Below are 25,827 nucleotides of genomic sequence, written 5' to 3'. Positions count from 1 at the left end.
GATGGTTGAGCAAAATACATTGCTGGTTGATATGCATATATATATATACATACATATGAATATATGCATACATATATGTACATACATATGTATATGTATATATGTGTATATATACATATATATGCAAATTTTCATATTTGGGTAAAATATATATTGTATTTTATATTTGTGTATACATATGTACACATATACAGATACATATATATATGTATGCAAATACATATATAGTGTATCACCCATTTTATACTAATTAAAAATAATTTAACTGGTAGTGGAGACACACACCTTTAATCTAGCACTTGGGAAATGTAGACTCTGTGAGAGCGAGGACAGCCTGATCAACATAGCTCCAAGCCAGCCAGGGCTGCCTAGTAAGAACTGACTCAAAATAATGATTATAATAATAATGTAAAACTGTGTGAAGGCTCAGCAGGTACAGACAGTTGCCACCAAACCTAAGGACCTGAGTTCGATTACCAGAACCGACAGTGCAAGGAGCACCGACTCCCACAGTGGTCCTCTGACTTCACACATGCACCCACACACATACACAGAACTTTAAAAATATATATACAAGCATATATGTATATATAAATGTATATACACATTTATACATACATTTTTTCTTTGTTTCTGTTTAATAACCCTGGCTGTCCTGGAACTCGCTTTATAAATCAGACTGGTCTCCTGAGTACACTGGGATTAAAGGAGTGCACCACCACTGCCCCGTTGTAAATAATTACTTTTAAAAGAATAAGTTGCCCTAGTTGACACGGATATGATAGAATTCTGTACAGGGCTCACTGTCCCTTTGGTAGCTGCAGGACTCCACAAAGAGAAAGAGCTCCACATTTACTGAGCCCTCACTGTGCGTGCGTGGTTTCCGTGCATTATCCCACTCTATACAACCGCTCTGTGGAACAAACGGTGTCGACATACCACTTAACAGAATGGAGCCCCGTTTTCTTTAAACTTTACAAATTTGTACAGATCTTATGAGTAACCAAGTGGGATACGAACCGGGCCAGGAGGACTCCAAAACACGCTTTGGCTAACCGCTACGACGAGTCTAGCAAGGGAAGGGAGTTTGCTTTGGTTACTACCGCAGTGGTGGAACTCGCGCGTGGGTCACGACCTAGGTGAGGGTGAAACAGGAGTCACTGGGCGCCCGGCCCGTGTCAGCGCCGACAACCCTCAGTGTGGGGACTCAGAGGCAGGGCCCGTCCCGCCCTCACCTGCTGCGGATCCACACCTCGGGTGGCTTCACCTCGAGGCCCGTGGGGGCGGGGCGAGGCCGGGGGGTGGGGGGGGGGGTGGGGGGGAGGGGGCCGGCTCCCGCGTGTGAGTGGCAGGCCGCGGGCAGAACACGCATGCGCAATCAGTCTGGCTCTGGAGCCTCGCGGGCGGCTGGCAATCGGGGCAGCGCTGAGGTGGGCGGGGCGGTGCTGAGGAGGGCGGGGCGGTACTGAGGAGGGCGGGCGGGGGCGGGCCAGGCGGCGGGGGGGGCGGGCCAGGCGGCGGGGGCGGGCCAGGCGGCGGGGGCGGGGCGACGCTGAGCGCCGTCTTGCTCCCATGGCCGCCCCCGGCTCCCGGTGCTGCCCCCTCTGCCCCGGGCCGCGCCCGGGGGTCCCGCACTGACGTCCCATGGCGCCGCCCGCTGCCCGCCTCGCGCTGCTCTCCGCCGCTGCGCTCACTCTGGCGGCCCGGCCTGCGCCCGGTCCCCGCCCCGGCCCCGGTGAGTGAGACCCCGGCCCCCCACCAAGCCCTACGCGCTCTCTGGTGCGCGTGGACCCCAGAGAACCCGATGCTCGGGCTTCTGTCCGGGCACGCGGCGTGGACCCTCCTGTCCCGCGTTACCAGGACTCTGCCCCGCGTGCCGGCTTCGAACTTTCCCGGACTCTGCTTACTACTTATGGGAGAGAAGACTTGCGTGACGGCTAAGGTCGCCCGTACGGAGTGCAGACTACTCCGAGTTTGGCGTCCTGCTTTCCAGGCCGAGTCCACCGCGCGGTTTGCCCGAGGTGGTGCCCTCGGCCAGGATGGAAGCTGGGATGGAAGCTTAGTTCCCACACGCCCTTCCTTGCCGCAGAATCCTTTCTCAGTGGAAGGACAGGCACGAGGGTGTTGTCCGGCCCAGTTCAGTTTCTTTGCAGGTTGTTGAATGCTGAGTATAGGGCATTGGTGAACCTGCCACAGGGGTCTCCACCCTAAGTTGCAGATTGTGATGTTGCTAACACAGGGTTTTGCTGGTAAAAGAAAACTCAGAGTTGCTTTGTTTTCTTGCCTGCTTGGATTTAGGGGAAAGGCTGAGATTTGTTTTCTGTTGATTTTGAGGCAAACTCTGAGCTGCTTGAACCTCTGTTACTTCATATGAAAAGGGGGAAATGGTAACCCGCTCCCGTGCCAGTGCTGGTGAACATTAAATGGTACACTGTAGGCAACTTGCTTAGAGTGTTCCATCATGTACAAACAGTCAGTAAACAATTTAATAATACTTTTTACAGTGTTTCCCAGTTCACTAAGGACTAGACACCTGATTTACCCTGCGAATGCTGAATTTCTTATAGGATGAATCCGGCAAAAGGCAAAGCTGGGCTTTGGGCCAGCAGAATAAGGAGTTCCCAACACTCCAAACCTGAGTAGAAGTGGTTTCTAGGTGATTGCTGACTTCTATGGGACTTCTAGAATTTTCTCATTTCTACTGTTTGTAGTATGTGAGCAGGGAGGGAGGGACGTTCCTAGAGCCAGGTCGTGTAAACATGACTGTAACCTAGTAACCCTTCCACTTTGTCATTTGTGTGTTCAGAATTTAATGTACTCTATGGAGAGAGAGGTACGGGTGGAACTAGACTGGTTTTCCTTCCTGGAAAGGGTGCTGTATAGCTCTGGAAAGCAGTGTGAACCTACTCTGCCCACGCTTGTGGGAGGTAGCATCTGTCAGGCACCTTTACTTTGCGAGGTCAGATGCAACAGCTCTTGGGTAAAGTTAGTATGCTTTTATTTAGGAGTCTTGGGTAAGGACAAATTCATGGCTGTTGTGAAACAGTTTACTAAGTAACTCAAATTCTCATCAGGCTGGTTCCTTAGCATTCTGCAACATCAGTGCCTTTGTAATGTTTCCCCTCTGGTTCCAGAAGCAGTTTAAGAAACAAACCACATGGTTTTCAGCATCATATCCTGTCAAGAACCTAGCCACTAGTTTGTTAAATCCTTTCCAATTAAAAAAAAAAATGCTGTAGACTGAGAATATGCCAAACTTACCATTTCATATTTTGTGATACTGTAATTTTCTCTAAAATTTTGTGGATGGAAAAAATTATTCCAATACTTATATTCTGCACAGCTTTGTAATATTTAAATTACTGGTGGTTTGCATTTTTGAATGCTGACTTTATAAAAACAGTTAGCTCATTCCCCTTCAATGTTATTCTAATTATAGTGTGTAGTCAACCCCAAATGATCTCCAGTCTCTCCATTCTTTTGTCATGCTTTCTCTTCTTTCACAGCTGATAAGAAAGATGACAGAGGTTAGTGGTAGCCTTTTCTTGCCCCTCACCATCCTCCCCTGATGTCTCATCTGGAATTTGTCCTGTTAGTCAGTAATATATGTTGTTATAATACCTGAATTTGGTTACCTGCAAGGCCTGCATACTCTATAGTACGTTCTCTTTGCCCCATAGATGAATAATTTAAGTGTTTAAGATGTAGTAAGTCCCCCATCACTCCCCTTTTTTAGACCAGGCTGGCCTCGAACTCAGAGATCTGCCTGCCTTTGCCTCCTGAGCGCTAGGATTAAAGGGGCCCACCATTATTGCCTGGCTTTCTCTTTATAAATCTCAAAGCAAGAAAGTATTGCATTTAGGCTCAGTACTAACCAATGCAAGTTGTGTGCTCAATATAGCTATCAGTATGCTCAGAGTTTAGCATAGGTGGACCAAAAGCAAAATGATTAAAACAAAGTTACAGCTTCATAGTATCCATATTGGGAATTTTTGGTAGTAGGCAGTATACCATCTTTAGTTTAGAATCTAAAATTTTAAAGAATGTATTTATTGGGGTAGCATGACCACAAGGGTTTAATGGGGTGAATGTGGAGATCAGAGTATTTCGAGTAGTCAGTTCTCCCTACCTACCATGTTGGTCGCAGAGATTACATTAAGATTAGCAAGCTTAATGCAAACACCTCTCACTCTAGAGTCATCTTGATGGCTCCTAGTTTAGAGTTTTTGAGCCTGGTACTCTACCTGAGGCACTACACTAGTGGTTCTCAACTGCTAATGCTCCAACTTTCAATACAGTTCCTCATGTTGTGGTGACAACCCCCACCCCCCATGAAATTACTTCATTGCTACTTCACAACTGTAATTTTGCTACTGTTATGAATCATAATGTGAACATCTGCATTTTCTGATGGCTGTAGGAAACCCCTGTGAAAGGGTTATTTGACTCCCCAAAGGGCTTGAGACCCACAGATTGAAAATGAGAACCACTGCTCTAGACCAAGGCAAACAGTAAATGCTTTAGGCTTTGTGGCCCATAGACAGGAGCAGATGCAGTTTCTCACCTCCAACCGTGTAGGCAAGAGTAGTCATAGACAAGATGAATAGGCATTGCTGGTTTTGGTTAGGGTTTGGGCTTGGGTTTTTTCCTAAGACAGAGTCTCACTGTGTCTCTGGCTGTTGCTATTCACTACTGGGTTGGCCTCAGATTCAGAGATCTGCCTCTGCCTCTGCCTCTGCCTCTGCCTCTGCCTCTGCCTACCAAGGGCTGAAGCAACATCACCATACCTGGCTTCATCGTTGTATTTTAATAAAAATAAAAATTAAAAAATTGAAATTTAAATCTTTATATCAGTTTTACATGTCACAATATCGTGTCCTTTTTAATTCTTTATAATTAAAAACCCAGGCTGAATTTGGTTTCCAGGTCCTGACTGGCTCACAGCTGCACTTATGCAAGCCCTGCTCCAGGTCAGGAGAACTGACTTTTTAAGTGGTTACTGATCTGAAAAAAGCAACAAAGTAGGTCGATTTTACTGAATGATCAGACCTTTTACCATTTACTGTGAATTAACTTTTAGATATATATGGGAGTCAGGCACAGTGATAATAAAGTTGTACTCCAGCCACTGGAAAGCAGAGATGAGAGACTAGTTTGAGGTCAGCAGCCTGCCTGTGCGGTGTAACAAGACTGGATAGGCGAGGAGAAAGTGCTAGTTAAAATGATAAATGGCACATTTCCCCATGATTTCTAAAAAGATATAGCTGACCAGGAAAAGCTTATATACATAAATTTAGTTCATTAATAGAGATTCAGCGCGGTTCAGTGCACTACTTAAGGAATAATTCCCTCCTTGGAGCTGACCCACAGTTTGCTCACTCAGCCTGCAGATGTTACTTGAAACAAACTGTTGAGAGATCTTCTGTTTTGCAGAGGAAAGCCCAGGCAGCAGGTGGCACCAGGCCTGAGAGCTGGAAAAACAGCCACTGGGGCAAAGAATGTCACCATTAGTTTTTACTAAGCTATTAGTTTTTACTTCCATGCTTAGCTTGTCCTGTTAAAGTGTCTAAAAAACAACAATGTGCTTAGCATGGCTGATTTTTTTTTTAATTAAACCATTTTTGAAAAAACAAAACAAAGTGAAACATTGAAACATAAGCCCATTGTGTTTGTACTGCTGGACAGTTAATGGGAAAGGCTTGGCAGACCGGAAGCTGGGGTCCTAGCTTGTGTCTGAGGTTTTATGTCCTGAATAAGGACAAATATCTGGATAAACTTAGCAGCAGGGCTGAGCGGTTTGGAGGTGCGAACTCTCTCTCTGGCCTCCATCTTCATTTGGCATCGGTTAGCTCAGTGTGCAGCCTCTGCAAGGGTGCGATGACTGAGGTTCCTTCCGTGCTCTGTTTGACCTTGACCTTGACCCTTACTCTAGATCCCAAAAGTGTCCCTTTGGGTGGATGGGCACTGCGGCCCAACAGGTTTTTGCCCTTTCTTGACTTCAGTCTTCCTTCCAAGATATAATTTCTTTTCCCCAGACCTCTTATAACTGTCTGCTGGAACAGAGAAAGGAGAGGGGGCCATTATAGGAATGTCATCCGACAGAAGTTTGTCTTTTCCTCCAAAGAACTCTTTCTCTGTTCTGTCCCCTTTCTCAGTAAGCACCTCCCGTGCACCAGTTTGAGGCAGAATGAGGTTGGGTCTGGGCAGTTCCTTCCCAAACAACACCTTAGGCCACATTATAGGCAAGGCTGCCGCTGTCCCTCTTACTTCTGCAGTAGGCCCCCTGGGGGCTTCTCCCTGCCAGGGTCAGCTTCCAGCTTCTCCTGCCGCAGTTTAATCCCTGGCACATAACCAGAGCATTAAACTTTTATTGTTCAATTTACCACAAGGGCGAGGCCTGTTCCTAGTGGGCTGAGGAGGCTGTGGCCGATTCCAAAACCCGAGTGTCACACCACATTAGCAACTGCAGACTTTGAAGGCTGGATTTTTTTCAGTTTGGTTAGATTCTTGGTTAGAACCAGAACAGTATACTTACTCACACTCAGTCTTAAAGCCAGGAAGGAGTAGAGACAGCATAGGCAACTTTTAAAGATGATTCATAATGGTGGTGGCGGCCAGCCTGTATGAGCATCCTGTGCGTGCTCACTTTTTATCCTCAAAGTTGATACATTATGGTGTTTGCAGCTTTCCTGGTATCCCCAAACCAAGTACCAACATGGCAGCCAAGCAGCTGTCTTCTAGAACAGTAGGATTGCTAGCCAATCCCATCATAGTATGTAAATTACTTGCTGCTGTTCAATCCATAAAAATTCATCTTCAAAGAAAATTACTGGGCTGGTAAAAATATTTTTAATAATGACCACAGAAGTCATATTTATTTTTCTTTGATGTTCTTCCGAAGAATCTTCTGGTTCTAATCAGTTTGTTCCCACATAAAATACAGTGGAAATCTACAATAATAAAATCCCCATTTCTCTGTCTATGGGGAAATAAACAGGGCAAGCGAGGACTGTCTTTTTCAGGGGTTCCCCCTTGCTGTGCCCCAGACTCAAAGCCTCTATTACTGGTGGGTGTTTTGGCATCAGTTAAGGACCTTCAATCCTTCCCTCCCTCCATGTTTTGCTCTTTCATTAAAGTGTTTCTGTTGTCTAATTATATCCTTTCAATCAAATTAGAGACTGCAGCATCTGGCGAGGGTTAACTGCTGCCATCTGCACCTCGCGCACACAGGCCTTTGCAGCTGAGAATCACTCAACTTCCAAATGGCAGGAAGAGATTTGGAAAAAGTTCAGTTGGAGGGAGGTTAACTTAAAAAGAGCCTCTTCAAAGGCTGGGTGCCGTCCCGCCTGCCGTGATGTAGGCAGGATGTCATTGGCTGGGCTCGCCCCAGATTCCTCCTAAGCACTCTGGCAGCTGAGGCTTTCTAACTGTCTTAGCTGGAGTGACTAGGTTTTTCTTCCCTGTATGATTGTAGAGGGCCACAGTAGAGCCGAGAATATGTCCCTCGGAAGTGTCTTTGTTATATGACCACGGGTTAGTGGATATGACACTTTCTCTTCAGTCGTCCATTTCTTCTAGCCTAGTGATTTCAGCAGACAGAGAATTTTGCTCCCTGGGAACAGTTTGCAATGCTTGAAGGCTTTTTTTTTAAATTGTCACATGGGGATGCTATTGCTATCTAGCAAGTAGAAACCTGAGGTGCTATTAAATACTCTGTGATGTATAGGACAGTCCCCTACACCAAAGAATTACCCATCTGTGAAGATAGTGCTGCGGGAAACCCCTGTCCTAATTGTGTCTTTATTGTGACTTCTCGATGTGGCCTATGAGCGGGCAATGCAGATCAACATCAGTTTTACCTGTTCTGAACAGTATGTACAGCATTTACATCTACTGTCTGTAGAACAGTCTGCCCTCGAACTCAGAGATCCACCTGCCTCTGCCTCCTGAGTACTGGGAATAAAGGCGTGCACCACCATGTCCAGCCAAGAAGTAGATTCTTCCTAGGAATGGCAACACATACCTAACACTCAGAAAAACTGAGGCAAGACTTGGAATATTACAAAACCATGAGAGAGAGAGAGAGAGAGAGAGAGAGAGAGAGAGAGAGAGAGAGAGAGAGAGAGAGGAGAGAGAGGAGAGAGAGGAGAGAGAGGAGAGAGAGGAGAGAGAGAGAGAGAGAGAAGCAGCTTGAGCGCACTGAGCACGGTGGCACATACCTATAACCCCAGCACTCAGGAAGCAGAGGCAGGTGGATCTCTGAATTTGAGGCCAGTTTGGTTTACAAATTGAGTTCCAGGACAATCAGAGCTATTACACAGAGAAACCCCATCTCAAACAACAAAAACAAACAAACCAAAAAGAAGTACAAGTTTGGTGTGGTAACACATACCTATAATCCCAGCACCCTCGGTGTAGAAGCACCAGGACCAGGTGTTTAAGGCCAGCCTCCATCGTCCGTCATATAGCCTAGGCTGCATGAGACCCTATCTGGCAAAACAGAACATTTTTCATTGTCTCCATCTAAGTCCCATAAGCATTTCAGTTCATAGCATTCTGTAAACCTTCATGGAGTGAGGGTTTCCTGGCTTTCTACTTCCTCTCGGGATTGTGAAATAAAGTATAGGAGGCCCAACTGAATTAGAGACCAGGTCAATACAAAACAAATTTTTAGTTTTGATGTTCCTCATTCAGTGTTTAGGAAAACTTCTAAGAAACTGTTCAGTAGTTGGATTAGGGTAGGAAGAAAAATTATGTGTGTGTGTGTGTGTGTGTGTGTGTGTTCCTTAATACTGAGGGTAGAATTCAGGCCCTGCCATAGGCGAGACAGGTACCCTACCCGTGAGCTACACCCTTAGTTCCTACTTAGTGTTTATCTGAGATTCGGATGTAATCACGCACACTGTGCTGTCCTCTGATGAGCCCGGGGCTCTCCTCCAAGACCCAGGAACACTGCCTGAGCCTTTCTCCCATGGACAATCAGAGCCGCTGTCTCGGCCACACTCTGCCCGCAGTGTTGCTGCTCTGCATATCTGCAGATGACAGCACTGATGGGTCTTCCACCTGGTGTAGGGACTGCTGCGTGGGGCCGGCCTTTCAGCTCTTCTAAGAATCCTGCCTGGTCTGGGTCCATGCTAGGCTGAGTCCTTCCTTTAACTCTAATCCTTCTCTCTGGCCAGCATTTCTGAAGCGTGGCTCTTGAGTTGGACTTTCATGTTGGGATCGGTTAACAAATGCTTATCAAATGTCTGCTGATGGCAGCATCTTTCACTAGGTCTTGTTTGTCCCTGTGCCAGATCACAGAAGCCAGTCACTGTGCTGGAGGGTTTACTTTGATGATGTGCTCCAGAGAGCGCTTGTCCACCTGGCAATCAGTTCCTGCCTCAGGAACTCTGGTATTACTTGGCCATCCTATGTCAACCAAAGGCAGCTGAAAAGCCCAGAGTCTGGCTTCCATGGACCAAGGACCACACCCTCCAGGACTCCGTTAGTGGAGAACTTTAAAAGTAGGTTACAGGCAGTGCTGATAAAACTTGTCGGGGCTGGAGAGATGGCTCAGCAGGTAAGAGCACTGAGTGCTCTTCCAGAGGTTCCGAGTTCAAATCCCAGAAGCCACACGGTGGTTCTCAACCATCCGTAATGAGATCTGACGCCCTCTTCTGGTGTGTCTGAAGACAACTACAGTATACTTAAATATAACAATAAATCTTGGGGCCAGAGCAAGTGGGCCAGAGTGGGCAGAGATCCTGAGTTCAATTCCCAGCAACCACATGATGGCTCACAACCATCTGTACAGCTACAGTGTATTCATATACATAAAATAAACAAATAAATATTAAAATATTTTTTAAAAAGGGGGGCTGGAGAGATGGCTCAGCAGTTAAGAGCACTGACTGCTCTTCTGAAGGGCCTGAGTTCAAATCTCAGCAACCACATGGTGGCTCACAACCATCCCTAATGAGATCTGATGCCCTTTTCTGGGTTGTCTGAAGACAGCTACAGTGTACTCACATATAGTAAATAAATAAATCTTTTTAGAAAAGACTTGTCTGAATGCTGGGTTTATTAGTTTATTTAATTTCTTCTTCGTCTTATTGAGAGCTTGAGATAGCACAAAATAGGATTGCTAGGGCTGGGGTGTAATTCAATGGCCGGATCACTTGCCTAAGATCAGGAGTCAAGTCCTGATCTAGACCTGCAAAGAAAAAAGAGCCATAGGATTGCTCATGTGACCATGAGGCAAGGTATAGATATGAACCAGGTGTTTCCTGCTTAAAGCACACTCAGGGCAAAGTGTTGGCCTAACACACACAAAGTTTTAGATTTATTCTCAGCACCTAGTAAGTAAAATTGCCACCGCGGCACACACCTGGAATCCCATCACTTTTGAGGTAGAAGCAGGAAGATTACATGTTCCAGATCTTCCTTGTCTGTGTAGTGAGGTCATAAAGTTGAGTACGTGAGACTGTCTTAAAAATCAAAAGGGCACAGCATGACCTTATCATCCACTTTGTCTGTCTGTCTGTCTGCCTATTCATTTATACACAGGATCTTTTGTGTATCCTAAGCTGTTCTTGAACTATAATTCCCCTGCCTCTGCTTTCTGAATACTGGGATTGTAGGTGTGCATCACCAGGCCTGGTTTATTAGTAATGCTGAAGGTAGAATCCACTTACTAATTTATGTTCATTTATGCTGGACAAGCACTTTACCAAAGGAGCTATATCCTCGGTCTTAATTTGTGTTTTGAAACAATGTGGCACTATGTATCAGAGGCTAACTTACTGTTTTAAGTCCTCCTGCCTCAGCCTCCTCAGTATTGGGATGATAGGCACTGGTCTAGCAGGGTTTCTTAAATTAGCAAGTATTTGACTTCTCAGAGGTGATTGCTAGGCAGTCAGAAGGCTGATCCACAGGTAATAACAAAAAACAAAACCCAGAAAACAAAAACAAAAACCTGGGGTACTTGATTGTGTAACAGATCCCCCCCCCCGTCCACCCTCCTCACTCACACACACACACACACACACACACACACACACACACCGCCAGCCATACATGTGTGGTCTTCCTGGGACTGGCTACTGGTAGAATGTATGCTTTGCAGCACAGGGCTTGAGTTCAGTTCCTAACAGGAGAAATAAATCCTGGTTGTGGCCAGAGGTGGGGCTGAAGCGCAGTGGTGACGTGGGATATTGGGGTTGCTGTGGTTTGGTTGGAGTTTGTGTGGGGAGTTCTGAGGTAGGGGCTCACATATGGCAAGTGTTGTACTCACCGTGTAGCCGAGGAAGACCTTGTGCTCCGGATCTGTCTTCCCAGTGCTGAGATTACAGATGGACACCACTTCACCAAGTTATTTTTGAGTCAAGGTCTCACTCTAGCCTACACTCGTCTTAAACACATGACTCATCTTCCAGAATTACATGTGTGAGCCACTGTGGTGGACTGCTTGCCTGACATGCATTGCTGTAGCTTTTCCTTGGGAGACACGAGGGATGCCTGTTCTCCCAGCTAGGGCGCCAGGAACAGCTTTGTCAGCCCAGCTCGGAGAATGAGGAGTTTATTGGGCTTATCTATACAGGCGTACAGGGACCCCAAAAGAGCTGTGCTACAGCGCAGTGCATTCCAGCCACTGTCCCCTCTCAGAGCTGTACAGTTAACCTTTCTCCTCTTATATATGCCTGTGTTTCCCCCAAACCAAGGAGAGTGGGCGGCATTCCGTGCAGTTCTGTGAAGGAATGTCAGCATCCCGATCTCATGAGGGGCTCCAGCAGGTAGCACAGCTGCTCTGATTAACATGGTGGCAGTCAGACCATACGGAGAGGACAGTACATCACAGCAGTGGGATAGTCTGAGCCAGGTCCCCAAAAGCAAAACAAAGGATAGAATGTTTAAGAGGCTCACTGGCACCTCAGATCTATCCAGTGTCCGTGCACCGGAACCTGTGACCTGTTTACAGGAGTGTACCACTGTCTGTCTTGGTCCAGCCTTGTGGCAGCTCACCTTCTGACTTTCTCGGGGTTTTGTTTTGTTTTGAATAGTAATCTGAGATACTGTCTATCAGAAAGCAGAATTCGGAGCTTGAAAACGTCATGTTCACTGTTTCCTTATGTGAAAACCTTTTTTTGTGTGAAATCCAATGTTAAGCTAGGACAGGCTATTTATACATAAATACCTCAAGCAGTAGTACAGCATGGTCCTCACATATTACATAGATAACTAAATGGTTCACACCATCAATCAGGTAGGCCCACGTAGCACGTCGTGGTGCTTACATGTTTCATGAGTAAGTGAATGGTCTGTGTCACCAGAGAACCATGACAGAATAAGTCCTCTTGGTTTTGACAGTAAAGTCCCTCAAGGAGCTTTGTTAGTGAAATGTTTTAGGGCTCTGCAGAGCAGCTAACCTCTTACTGCCCTCCTTAAACCAAGGCGTGTTTAATGAGTCTGTTAGGAACTTCAGTGCTGCTAAGTTAGTGGTGGAGCTGCCTGGCAGTGAGTGGGCCTGGCCTGTGTGGAGCTCCAGGGTTCCATCCTCAGCATGTTGAAAAGCCCTAAGCAAAGCCCCGACTAGCTTTTGTGTGACATGGAGACGATTTTTGGTTCACCTACTGAATAAACGATTCTCAGCCCTGACCCTTTTGGGAGTCACATATCAGATATCCTGCACATCAAATATTTACATTATGATTCATAACAAGTAGCAAAATCACAGTTATAACATAGCAATGGGATAATTTTATGGTTGGGGTCACCACAACAGAAAAGAATTGTATTAGGAGGCCACAGCATTAGGAAGGGTGAGAACTGCCCTTCCTACACTCCTCATACACTACTGCATATTCATGGTGGCTGTTCCTGGCAAAAACATGTGTTCACAGCAACACCCATAGCGTGTTTCCCAGGGGGCCCTGCCTGGGTAGGAGGGAAGCATGCTCCAGATGACAGCCAGATGTGCCGACTGTCACCCCATCTCCCTTCTCTACTTTGACAACTCAGTTTTTAAAAAGGCTTTATTTTTTATTTGTTTATTTTTAGTTAGGATTGTAGCCCTGACTATCCTAGAATCTCTGTGGCTCCTCCTGCCTCTGCCTCCTTAGTGCTTGGAATTATGAGTGTGTACTGCTATTCCAGCTTCATTTTAGAAAATAAAATAAAATTACATTTTAGTGGTGTGTGAATATGAGTGTGTGTGTGTGTGTGTGTGTGTGTGTGAGAGAGAGAGAGAGAGAGAGAGAGAGAGAGAGAGAGAGAGAGAGAGAGAGAGAGACACGGAGCTGCTGCCATGATTATATCGGAGGTCAGATGACAACTTGCTGGAGTCCGGTCTGACCTTCAGCCATGTGGGATCTGAATGTCAAACTTAAGTTGTAAGTCTTGGCTTCAGTCACCTTTGACCTGTACCAGCTGAGCCATTTTGCCAGTCCTCAGGCCTTTTTTTCCCCCCAAGACAAGGCTTCTCTGTGTTACCCTGGCTGTCCTCATTCTGTAGACCAGGCTGGCCTGAAACTCAGAGATCCTCCTGCCTCTGGCTTCCAAGTCCTGGAGTTAAAGATGAGTACCCCCACCTCAACCTGACTTCATTTTAAAATTTTTGTTTAATAATAAGACCTCTCTCTATGACAACTTCCAGATTTAACCCTCTGCTCACTGTAAGCTGTTTTTCTTGGAATGGTCTTTTACATAATTCAGTATTTCATTTCTTATAAAGAAGACTATTTTAGGGAGTCAAATAGAATTCAGACTCCCCTTCCACAAGTGTATATGCTTCGGTCGGTCCTGGCATCTCAGGAGGGTGAGGCAGGAGAGCCTTGACTACATAGTGAGTTCCAGGTCAGCCAGGACTACATAATGAGACCCTGTCTCTTCAATCAACAAAAATGTGAGTTCAGTTAAGATGGCTTTGGCAAGCATGGTGTTTTCGTTCTGTTACTGTGTAAGTACATATGCTGGAGATTGAGCGAGGGCGTCATATATGCTCAGAGGGGCTCTGTTCCTGAGCCATGCTCAGGTCCCTGCCACTGCCTTTAAAACACTGTCCTTCAGTGAAAAGCAAGCTCTGGATGGTGTCTAAGAGAAAAGCGACTGATGCTTCAGAAGTTACAATGAGTGTTTATGTGCTTGGTCCACTGAGGCAGAAGTACAGCTAGCTGGTCCCTGATCACTTTGTCCCCTCTCTGAGAACATAATACACAAGCCAGCATCTGGAGGATCAACTTGGCTAGTTGACGTTATGGTTCTTAACAAGAAGCTAAGGGATAGTTATTACAAAACAATATGCTAGTAATGAGTTTTAGAATGGATTCCATTTTTATTATGGAAATTAATTGAGAAATGCACAAAAATAATCTAGGAAAGCCACAAATACTTATTGCCTAGGGCCATGGTTCCCAACTGTGGCAGCTGTAATTTCATTTTCCACCCTCTACCATCCCATCTGTAAATGGTTCAGTCCTTATCTCTAAATGATAAGTTTTATATATATATATATATATATATATATATATATATATATATATATGCATATTACACTACACACTGCCATTTATAGAAACTAAAAATGTGGCAATTCCCTGGTGTCATCAAATATCCAATGAATAAGTGTCAATGCCCTGATATCTCCTCAGAATTTTATTTTATATGTTGAAGCAAAGTTGTAGTTTACTAAGAAAAAAAGGTTTTACTGGTCATGGAGGCATAGTAGTGTCCTGATACTCTGGAGACAGGAGGATTGCCACAAGTTAAAACCAGCTAAGACCCTGTCTCAAAAACAAAGAGATTTTAATATAAATTTTAAGTACAGCTATTAGAAGAGAACATTTTAAAAGGCAACAATGTATCCAAGGGTAGGTAGGCTTCTAGAAAGTAGCTTCAATGAATGACTTTTACCTGTTCTGACCCAGATACAGACAGACACATATAAGCTTCTGTTAACCCTTTCCTTTCCTTTCCTTTCTCTTCTTTCATTTGTTTTTTGTTTGTTTGAGACAGTGTCTTGCTATGGCTGTGCTGAGCCTGGAACTCAGTGTATAGCCTAAGCTGGCCCCAAATTCACAGCAGTCCTCCTGCCTCTGCTTCTGAGAGCTGGAATTTTAAGCATATCTTATGCCCTCACTTGTTTTGTCTGTTTTTGTCTCCCCGTTGCATAATTTGTGTTAAAGATGTGGTCTTCTTTAAGCGGAGGGAGGGAGGGCCGAAGTGGCTCATGGGAAGGGCCTTAGAGAGGCTCGTGCTGTGCGTCTGTGCCTGTAGGCTTCTTAGCTGCGGGGCCGAGAGGTGTGAAGAACTTAAACCCTAAGTCTTTTCTAATCAAGTCACCCCAGGATTTTCAATCTTTCCAGTTGAAAGTAAAGGGGCATCAGAACCCTCTGTGCCAACCACCCCCCCCCCCCCGCCCCCCCCACACTCACCTGCCAGTCAGGGAGGCCCATCCCTGCCTGGCCCCTCTATTTCGTAGCACTGACCACTCACTGTCTGTTTTGAGCCTGTGCTCTTCATTAACATGGAGACCCCAAGAATCCACTGCTCCGGGCAGTGGACAATCAATAAATGTTGAATTCATGAATGATAGTGTAGGCCTTAAGTCTCTTGCCTTTACTCATTCTCTTACTGAAATGTGAACATACACGGCACCAAGTGATTTCCTTTGTTGTCTGAGCCTCTCCTTGTTTATCTAGACAAAGCTCATGTGAATCTCATAGGAGTAGAAAGGAGGCTGGGTCCCCATTACCTTGTCCACACTTGATGAAGTCAAGATGCACAGGTAACTTTCAGTCACAATAGGTAAGCTTGGTTAAAAAAAACAAACAAAGCTGGGCAGTGGTGGCGCACGCCTGTAATCCCAGCACTCTGGAAGGCAGAGGCAGGCGGATTTCTGAGTTTGAGGCCAGCCTGGTCTACAGAGTGAGTTCCAGGACAGCCAGGGCTACACAGAGAAACCCTGTCTCGAAAAACCAAATCCAAAAACAAACAAACAAACAAACAAACCAGTCTTTACGATCTGATATGCTTATTTAGAGTAGGTCCAAGAGACGCACCTGAGTGGGCTACTTGTGGTTTCAGTGCTTGACAGGCGGGGCAGGAGGATGCGGAGTTTGAGGCCAGTCTCAGCTGCATAGTTAGTTCTAGGCCAACCTGAGCTACACAAGATCCTGTCTCAAAAAGCTTTAAAAAGAGTAGATCTGAGAAAAACAAACTGAGCCAGAAAAGGCTTCACGGTGTCATTTCTGCTGGGAAGTGACATCCCAATCCCATCTGTGGCACAGCCTTTTGTGTTACAAATAAAATCATCCAAATTTTTAGGAACTTGACCCATAGGTTACTGTGTACTGCTGAGGCCATTGGTTGTAAAAGCCTTTTTGATTGGCCTTCTTCCGTTTGCTTGCTTGCTTGCTTGAGACAGGGTCTCTCTCACACAACCCAGAACAAGCTTTAACTGACTGTGTAGTCAGGAATGGACGTAGTCAAGGACTAGACCCAAGGAAGAATGTTGTTCTGTTTGACTCCCCAGCCTCCATCTCCCAAGTGCTGGGATCACAGGTGAGTGCCACTGTGCCCTGCTTTTTTGCCACTTGGGTTTTGTTGTTGTTGTTGTTGTTGTTTAGTTTGGTTGGTCTTGTGGGGTTTTTGGTTTTAGATATGTTTGTGTGTATGCATTTGTGTGTGAGTGTATGCCAAGTGTGTTCTGCAGAGGCCGAATGACATTGGGTCTTCTGGGGCAGGAATTACAGGCAGTTGTGAGCTGCCCAATTTGGATGCTAGAAGCTAACCTCAGGTCCTCTGGAAGAGCAGCAAATATTCTTAACAGCTTAGCCATCTCTCTAGTACCCCCTCCTTCTTTTTAAGATGTATTTTTTATTGTCTATACTTAAGGTAGGCAATATAATGTGGGGTTTTTTGTTTATTTTTGTTTTTAGACAGGTTTTCGCTGTATAGCTATGACTAGCCTGGAATGCTCTATGTCAACCCATTTCAGACTCTCAGAAGTATAGATTTGAAGGCTGGCTTCGGCCTGTGCTATCTGCGTGGGAAGTACTGGGGTTAAAGTGTGTGCCATCTTACCCAGCCCTATAGTATAACTTTCCCTGTATAAGATTAGACAGGGGAAAAACATTAACATAGTAATTAAATTGTAGAAGTTGATAGAGATTGGTGTGATATTCACAGAATCATCTACTCCTCAGGGACTACTCTGGGGCTCCAGAACTGATTAAGCTTAGAATTATTTAGGTTGGAATAGGGCTCTGGTGTGGAATGCACCACAAACACCATCCTTCCCCCACCCAGTCCCCTCAAATATAGCTGCCCCTTGGTATCTGCTCTAGCCTCTGAGGACCCACAGTGCATTGTTTGTGTGTCATTGTACACCCTTCATATGCCTTTAGTCAGCCTTCGATCATTTAGAACGTGCAAACCATTACAATGTGTGAATAGCTGTCAGTTCCTACCACTCAGTGGGTGATGGCTGGGAAGGAGTCAGTGTGTATGCAGTGTGTGCAGCCTACATCTAGGGCTGTGTATGCATATCCCTCGTGACAGAGAGCCCTGTGCAGGGGGCAGGGGTAGGCAGAGACGGGAAGAGGATGCTGAGGGACAATGTTTATCTTACAACTGGAAATATTAGAGGAAGAACATTTGGGCAGGAAATGGAAACGTATGTTCCCAGGATTAAAAGCAGACCAGTGTGGCTTGACCACAGTGAGTAACTAAGGGAAGAGCTGGGCTTCCAGCAGACGGGCGTCACAAACACCCATAGGACAAACCTTCATTCTCCCAGGACCTTTGAGTTCTGTGTGGAGAGGGGGCCTCTAGAGCAGAAGAGGAAAATGAGCCCTAAACTGTTCTCTCATGATCAGTGGGTCCAAAACAGAGGGGCTGAAGGTGAGGACGCAAGGACATTTCAGGAAGTCAGCAGGGAGGTGGGGTGAAGGACAGGAAGGATGCTTCCGCTGGAGTCGCGGGATGTCGTCCAGTGCTCTGGCTGCCTCCTGTGTAAAGAGGAGTGTGCTAAGTCGGGATGGCGTACACTTGAACATTGCAAATACTAAACTGACGTGAATGATGTTGACTTGTCCAAGGCCGCGGAGCCAGTCAACAGCAGTCCACGCGGTGACCCAACACTGAGCCTTTAGTTGGTGTCTGGCATTCTGTGCTGAGTCGCTGTGCCCTCTTTGAGTTTTTGTTAACGTAGACTAGACCCCTAGCAGAAAATCCTCTTGGTACTTGAGGACTCACACTTACTAGCTTCATAGTGCGCTAGTCTTCTGCCTCCTCGAATTCTGGATTTGTTGAGCTGCCCATAAATGGTGCCATTCCAACAAAACACAGCGACCAGCTGGAGGAGGAAGGCGTGGCTAGAGAAAAGCTGCTCTGGGCACAGCTCTCTGAGCAGTCAGATGCCTTTCCGGATGGAGCTCCTGCTGCCCACGTGCCCATTAGTCTAGAGCAGGCACACACACTTTCCAGTGGAGACTTCCTCGCTCCTTATTGCCGGAAGTTACGGGTCACTGTGTGTGAGGAGAAAGAGTGGAGGAGAGCTAAGACTGTTGGTGTAACTCCCCCAGACTGTCAGGGTTCCAGTGATACATCTTAAAGAAGTGTTTGAAGTGCTTCTATCTGTCAGTTTTAACTAAGCTAATTTTAAAAACTCTCTCTTTGTACTCTGCCTCTCCCATGACCCTCTGTGAGGTTAATGCATACAGTATGTGGGAGCCTGTCAGCCTCACCCCACCCAGTCTGAGAATGGATCTGAGAAGTGCATGATTGCACCTGCAAGGATCCGTCATTTCAGAAATGGGACCTGAAACCATTTCGACACATTTTCTAGGAAAGCATTTCAGGAGGAGGTGAGAGAAAGTGCCGCTCCCACCCTCCATTGCCCTTGTTTTCTTGCACCTCAGACTGCGCAGGGAGGACTGTTCCTCATTACCAGGGAATGTGAGTCATCCCCCGATCTGTGTGATTGGGATTCCAAAGCATCGCTGTGTCCGATGCTTATTGAATCCAAGTGGCAGCGCAGCCTTTCAGACTGTAGGGAGGCACTCAGTTGCAGCTGCTGACCTGGTTCTAGTTACCACACGGAGACGCTGGCAAGAGCCAGCCCCCTCGAAGGGCTCACAGTCCCTGTGCATGCCATTAGCAATGGCTCTAGATTTGGAGGTTTCCTGGTTCACTTCGTGAACTCTCAACACATTTCAGCTCCATGTTTATGTCCTCACTGGGACCTGTAGACTTCAAGGGGAAATGTCCCAGTGCCCCAACAAGCCGGTGCCAACAGTGCCAGTGTTACAGGGTACCTCTCTGCAGATTCAGTCATCCCAGCAGCCGCCCAGATCTAGCAAAGCATGATCCATTTCTAGCTTGATCCAAACAAAACAAATAAAATGTCCACCAGAGAGGGAGGAAACTATAAATGTTGCCAGAAAATGAGTATGCTGTTTTCCTTCTTCTAGAGTGCTTCACAGCCAACGGTGCAGATTATAGGGGCACACAGAGCTGGACAGCACTGCAGGGCGGGAAGCCATGTCTGTTCTGGAACGAGACTTTCCAGCATCCATACAACACGCTGAAATACCCCAACGGGGAAGGAGGCTTGGGCGAGCATAACTACTGCAGGTAAGACAGGGCCATAGTGCTGCAAGATGGTCTCTGGTCTCCTCTTCCCGCTCCTTCCAGCCCTCCTCACAGCTGGGATGCATTCTCATCTCCTGTTGGCCAACTCAGAGAACCATATTGTTTTTAAGATGAACTAATCGGAGCCAGAGAGATGGCTCAACAGTTAAGAGCACTTAACACTCTTCCAGAGGGCCCAGCTTGGATCCCCAGCACCCACATGGGGCTCAGAACAGCCTGTAACTCTGGTTCTGGGGTCACACACCTTTTCTGGCCTCTGCAGGTACTGCACGTGGTGCACAGACAAACATACAGTGAAACACGCATGAGAAATAAAAATGAACAAAATGGATCCATGTCTTCCTCTCCCTTTTGTCCGTCTTAGATTGCTTTTATGCTGGCATCCGCAGCGGGGTCTTGTCTGGTCACTCTCTTGTCTCTTTGGGAGGATTTTCTCAGGCGGTCCTCCCACCAGTGGACGTTTCATGGCTGCTGCTGCTGCTGTTCAGGCCGTCTGGGAGCCAGTCCTTCCTCAGCCATGTTACTCAGGCCAGACCAGAACTCCTGGATTCGAGTGACTCTGCTGTTAAGCACAGCAAGCAGCTGGACTGCAGACACGGCCACTGTTTGGCTCTGACAGAAAGCCCTGACCTAACTCTGTGGTCTTCAGATGGGTATTTATGATATTCTGTGGGAGGGGAGCCACAGCTTTGATCAGGTTCTCTGAGATTAAAGACAAGTTGAGAAGCACTGGCCTGTGGTTTAGAGTTGGCGTCCCGAGAACCCAAGTGAATTCTGGGCTGTCCCGAAAGCCCACCTATCATGCTAGTGCTCAGAAGGCAAAGATAGATTCCAGGAGCTGCCTACCCAGCTGTCCATATTGGCTTGCCTGAGCTCAGCGAGAGACACTGTCTCCATGAATAATGTGGAGATGGATGGAGAAAGCCTCCAAAGTCAACCTCACACCCTCAAATGTGTGTTTACATACATAAACACACATACATATGTGCGTTCATGCAAACACACACACACACTCACACACACACACACAAGCAGGCAGAAAGATAAAAATAGAATTACAAGTATGTAGAAGCCAGAGCAAAAATTCCAAGCACTTTTGTTTGTACCTCTCAGCTACTTACATCCAAGATCGTGATAACGTGACTCAGGGTTCAGCAATTCAGTGAATTTGATCATTCTTAGGACAGGTGCGCAGCTGCCTCGAGCCATTAGGACAAGGAAGAATGACTCCGGAGCCCTCCTCCGAGTTCCATGCTACAACTCTGCTTTGTTGGTACATGAAACGTCTAACCATGGGCACTGTTGACCCAGCTGAGCCAACACATCTATTTCTGCGTTGTGTGGACCGCTCTGTTTACCTTCTGTCCTCCACAGGCCCATGCTAACACACTGGGCCTTTGTGGCTGTCATGACTTTACTAGGCTTATAGACCATGTTGGTTTGTTGGTTGGTTTGTCCTTCCCTTCAACTGAGAGCCATCTAGTGGGATTCTGGGAATTAGACTCCAGGCCCACCAGAAGTGCGCGCTCTTGACCATCGAGCCGTCCCTCTAGCCCCCTCTGTAGTTCAGTGTTAGGCTTACTTATGCTCCTTAACCAGCTCTTCATTTATTTTCAAAGTTTTGCATATTAGTATTTTGTATAAATAAAAACTTGAAGGCTGCTGGGGTGATTTAGTGGGCAAAGGTGCTTGCGTCAAAGCCTGATGACCTAAGTTCAATACCCTGAACCCGGATGGTAGAAAGAAAGGGTCTCTCTGTGCCGTGGCACAGGCTCCCTACCCATGTGTGCACATACTTGCATACAGAGAAATAAGTAGATGTTTAAAAAAATATGCTAGGGAGATAGCTTGGTGAAGTGCTCACGCAAAGATCCCAGTTTGATCCTCAGCTCCCACATCAATAAAAGCACTGAGTGGTGTGTGCTTGCAATTCCCACGCTGGGGAGGCAGACAGGTGGGTCTTGGGGCATCTGGCCTGCCACTAGGGAAGTTTCAGGCCAGTGATAGAGACCCTGCTTCAAAATAAAAGAGGTGAATTGCACCTAAGGAACGACACCCAAGTTTGACCTCTGGTCTCTAAATGCACACTCATGCACAATTATATACATGAACATATACATACATACAGGAACATGGACTCACAAGAACATGGGTGTGCATTCATGAGCATGCACACATGCATGAGCACACACAGCTGTGAACATGCACATACACTTATCCCCACAGTTACTCCATCTCTGCTCTATTACCCTCCTCTAGTCTTTCTATTCATGAGAACGGCTGGCGTGGGAAGGGCGCTTAGAGAAAGGAGTGGGGTCTCTGGTATTGCCTCCTGGTTTTGCTAGGTGAGTGCGTGTCTACTCTCCTCACAGGCTTGCAGGAGTGCGCCATAGCACTCCAGGGGGCTGTACCTGAGGGCTGGGGCCTTCCGCCACCACCTTCCCCTTAACTCCTTGGGCTACAGCCTTCTCATTTGATGGAATGTACCAGACCTGAATTACCAGTTTATACTTCAAAAGAGAGCGAAGTGAGTCTGTTGATGATATCACCTCAGAGTCCAGCCTTTTGCTCTAGTGCTGCCGAGAAGTAAGGACAGGCTTGCCTGCTCTTTATTAAGCCGTTCGGATGCTTTCCGAATGGCTTTGACATTGATAATAAACACTTGTTGTCTGGGGTTTTATCCAATACTACATCAAAGCTGAACTCTGAACAGAGGGAGGAAGATGACGGTGGCACACTGTTTAAAGAAGGGCTTTGTACAAGCGCGGCCACTTTGACTTCCCAGCTGACATCCGACACCATGTTTGCCTTGTACCACTTTTCAGACCCATCACATCTGAGATGTCTCCATGCTATCGAGTGATGGGAACAGGCTTCTCCTGGCTGGACCTAAAGGATTAGACAGAGCGGCCGAGCCCAGGAAGAGCAGACTTGTCCCTCGCACCTGCCTTAGGGCACAAAAAAAGAAAAGCCTCCTTTGTGCCTGGAGAAGCTTATCTCTTAGGCCACACAATGGGCTTGTCTGCTCAGGCCCCTGGCTTGCTGCAGAGCTGGGGCTGGGGTGGAGGGTGTCCTCGTGCCCATTTCCTGCCTAACTGGAGTGTCAGGTTTCCAGTATTCTGAGTCTAAATAAAGGGGGCTTGGGAAGGGGTGAGGCGAGGCGGGCTTCGGCTGTAACAGCCCCTGTCGTTTAGTTTGCTGGCTTCTCCAGCCCGCTCTTTATTGTCTGTGATCCCAAACAACCGTGAAGGTCATTACTCCAAGCAGTTCTCACTTGGGAATGTGGAAGTGAGTGTTGTGGTTCAAAGTTAGTGAGTGTCCTGTCTGAGAAGCCCCCGTGGGATATCTGTGGCGATGGAGGACCATCTCTGACCCGTGGGCTAGCCAGCATAGACGGAGTAGGCTTGCCCGCTGAGTGTGTGTTATGTGAATTTATTTAGCTGTTTGAAAACTATACTTGAGCTATTCATTATTGAAAGAGGAAGAAAATAAAACCATAAAAGAATCACCCCCCACCCCCCCAAAAAAACTTAAAATGCCAAAGCCTTATCACCTAGAAATAAACACTTTTAAGGTTTGAGATTAAGCCGGTTGTGGCAGCACAACATTAATCCAGGCACTCAGGTGTAAAAAATTAAATCCGTTTTTTTCTCCCAGCTCCCGCTCCCGGAATATGACTCTGAGACCAATTATTTATTAGTAAATGCCTAGGCCATAAGCTTTGGCTCATTTCCTGACTGGCTCATAACTTATTTAGCCATTCAAACTATTCTATGTCTTCCACATAGTTACCTCTCCTCAGCCCCTGTCCACTTTGCCCTTTGTCTCTCTTTCGGTGTCTCTCACAGTGTCTCTCTCAGCATCTTTCTCAAATCTCTCGAGTCTTCTTTTCTTCTCTCACTATTTCCCAGAATCCTTTTCTTCCTGCTAGTGTCCTATGTGCTTCTTCCTGCCTTAGGTCATTGGCCACTGGCTTTTTTATTGACCAGTGATGTTTATAAGAGATTCTCTTTACACTCAGGAGGTGACTGCAGGCAGAGGCCATCCTGGTCTACATAGTGAGTTCCAGGACAGCCTTGACTACACAGAGAAACACTGCTTCAAATAACACAAAAAGCAACCTTTTTTGTTGTTGTTTTGTTTTTTGGTTTTTTTTTTTTTTAAGATTACATCTTTCCCTAAATATACCTTTTCTAAACTCCAGAGAATGGTACTATCTGTGGTTTTATTGTTTAGTTTGTTTGCTTGCTTGAGACAGGATCTTGCTGTGTAGCCCAAGCTGGCCTAGAGCTTGTAGCAACCCTCGATCCCTAGCTTCTTGTATGTTGGGGTCACAGGTCTGAGCCCTGTGACCAGCTCATGTTCTCCTTCCTGAGTAGAGATGGCATTGACATACACACCAGTTATTAGAAATGACAGGGAACTCAATGCTGTAAAACTGATAGGACCAGGTGACTAGACACACAAGCAGTGTCATCAATGTGTCCTTCTTCCCAACAGGAATCCAGATGGAGACGTGAGCCCTTGGTGCTATGTGGCCGAGCATGAGGACGGTGTCTACTGGAAGTACTGTGAAATTCCTGCCTGCCAGAGTAAGGCTGCCCCACCCTCTGACCATTTGGGGACTGAGCTGAGCTCCTGGGCTGTAGGTTTCCACTCCTTTATTGAGGTTCTTACAAACTAGAAATACCCAGTTCAATGGCACCATATTTAACCAAGAGGTGGTGATACGCGCCTTCAATCCCAGCACTCAGGAGGCAGAGACGGCAGATGCATTTGAGGCTCTCTGTGAATTTGAGGCTAGCCTGGTCTACAGAGTTAGTTCCAGGACAGCCAAGATACACAGAGAAACGCTGTCTCAAAAAACAAAGCAAAACAAAACAAAAAAGAAAAGAAAAATTCCCATATTTGGTATTATTTGGCTTTAATGTCTCTGGAAAATAATAATAAATAACTAGTTAGATACCACCCACAGCTCTTTAACTCACAATGCTATAATTCACAGTATCTATTGTGTTTTTAATGATGATCCTGACTCAGTCTTTTCAGCCTTTTGTGTTTATGTATGTGTGTGTTTGTATGTGTGAGGGTATGTGTATGCAAATGTGTGCATACATGCTTATATGAGTAGTGGCCAGAGGGCAAACCTGGGTGTGGTCCCTCAGGAACCATCTGCCTTGTTTTCTGAGATCTCTACCTGGAACCTGGGACAGATGGGTCAGGCAAAGCTGTCTGGGCACAGCCCTGGAGACCCTCCCGTCTCCACTCCCTGTTCCTAGCACTGGGCTCATAAGCCCATGTCACCATGCCTGGCTTTTCTCATGGGTGCTGGAGACCACGCTCTGGTCCTTGGGGTTTTGGGCAAGCACTTTACCCACTAAGGCTTTTCCCTGGGCTCTTCTTTAGCCTTTTGGTGAAGATCTGTTTCTTTGCTGTTTCGTTCGTTCTCTTACTCATTTGTTATGTTCCCAGTATAAAGGCAGAAGGGCATCCAGATTCTTAGGGAGAGCTGCCATGTTGGGGGAGCCTTCTCCTGAGGTATTTGGGGCTTTGTTGTTGTTTTGCCTGTCTGATTTCCTGTAAGCCAGCATGGTGGCACAGGTTGGAATCTTAGCACTCTGAACCCGGAGGCCGGAAGAGGTTGAATTCTAGTCCAGTTTATGCTCCAGCTTCAGGGGACCCAGAGCCCTTCAGGGGACCCAGAGCCCTTCAGGGGACCCAGAGCTCTTCAGGGAACCTAGAGCCCTTCTGGACTTCATGGGCACCTGCACAGAGAAGTGTATAAACACTTGTCAGGCAGCGGTGACACACACCTTTAATTCCAGCACTGGGGAGGCAGAGGCAGGAGGATCTCTGTGAGTTCCAGGCCAGCCTGGTATATAGAGTGAATTCCAAGCCAGCCAGGGCTACACAGAGAAACCCTGTCTTGAAACCCACCCCTAAGCCCCTGACCCGGAAAAAGGTGCACATATACACAGAACTTAAAAATAAAGTAAGCCTTTGGTGGGAGTTGTTTCTCTCTTTTGTTTTGTTTTGTTTTGTTTTGCTTTGCTTTGTTTTTTCTTGAGACAGGATCTCACTGTGTAGTTCTGGCTATCCTGGGACTTTTTTTTTATATAGACCAGACTGGCCTTAAACTCATACAGATTCTCCTGCCTCTGCCTCTCTCCAGCCTCTAGCTGATTTCCCCTCAGT

The 25,827-nt window shown here is 46.5% G+C and overlaps 1 protein-coding gene across 2 annotated transcripts in view; it reads left to right on the top strand.

The window, feature by feature from the left end:
• The first annotated feature begins 1,532 nt into the window (after positions 1-1,532).
• Kremen1 (kringle containing transmembrane protein 1) overlaps positions 1,533-25,827 on the top strand; it is a 66,871-nt gene continuing 42,576 nt past the window's right edge. For both annotated transcript variants that reach the window (XM_052198233.1, XM_052198232.1), the window contains exons 1-3: positions 1,533-1,735; positions 19,452-19,614; positions 24,133-24,224. In XM_052198233.1, the coding sequence (XP_052054193.1) occupies positions 1,645-1,735; positions 19,452-19,614; positions 24,133-24,224 (346 nt within the window). In that variant the 5' untranslated portion in view covers positions 1,533-1,644. The remainder of the gene's footprint in view (positions 1,736-19,451; positions 19,615-24,132; positions 24,225-25,827) is intronic.

The sequence above is a fragment of the Apodemus sylvaticus genome, chromosome 11 (genome assembly GCF_947179515.1).
Source record: "Apodemus sylvaticus chromosome 11, mApoSyl1.1, whole genome shotgun sequence".
Lineage (NCBI taxonomy): Eukaryota > Metazoa > Chordata > Mammalia > Rodentia > Muridae > Apodemus > Apodemus sylvaticus.
Note: the sequence above shows the minus strand (reverse complement) of the source record. Positions and strands in the feature narration are given on the sequence as shown.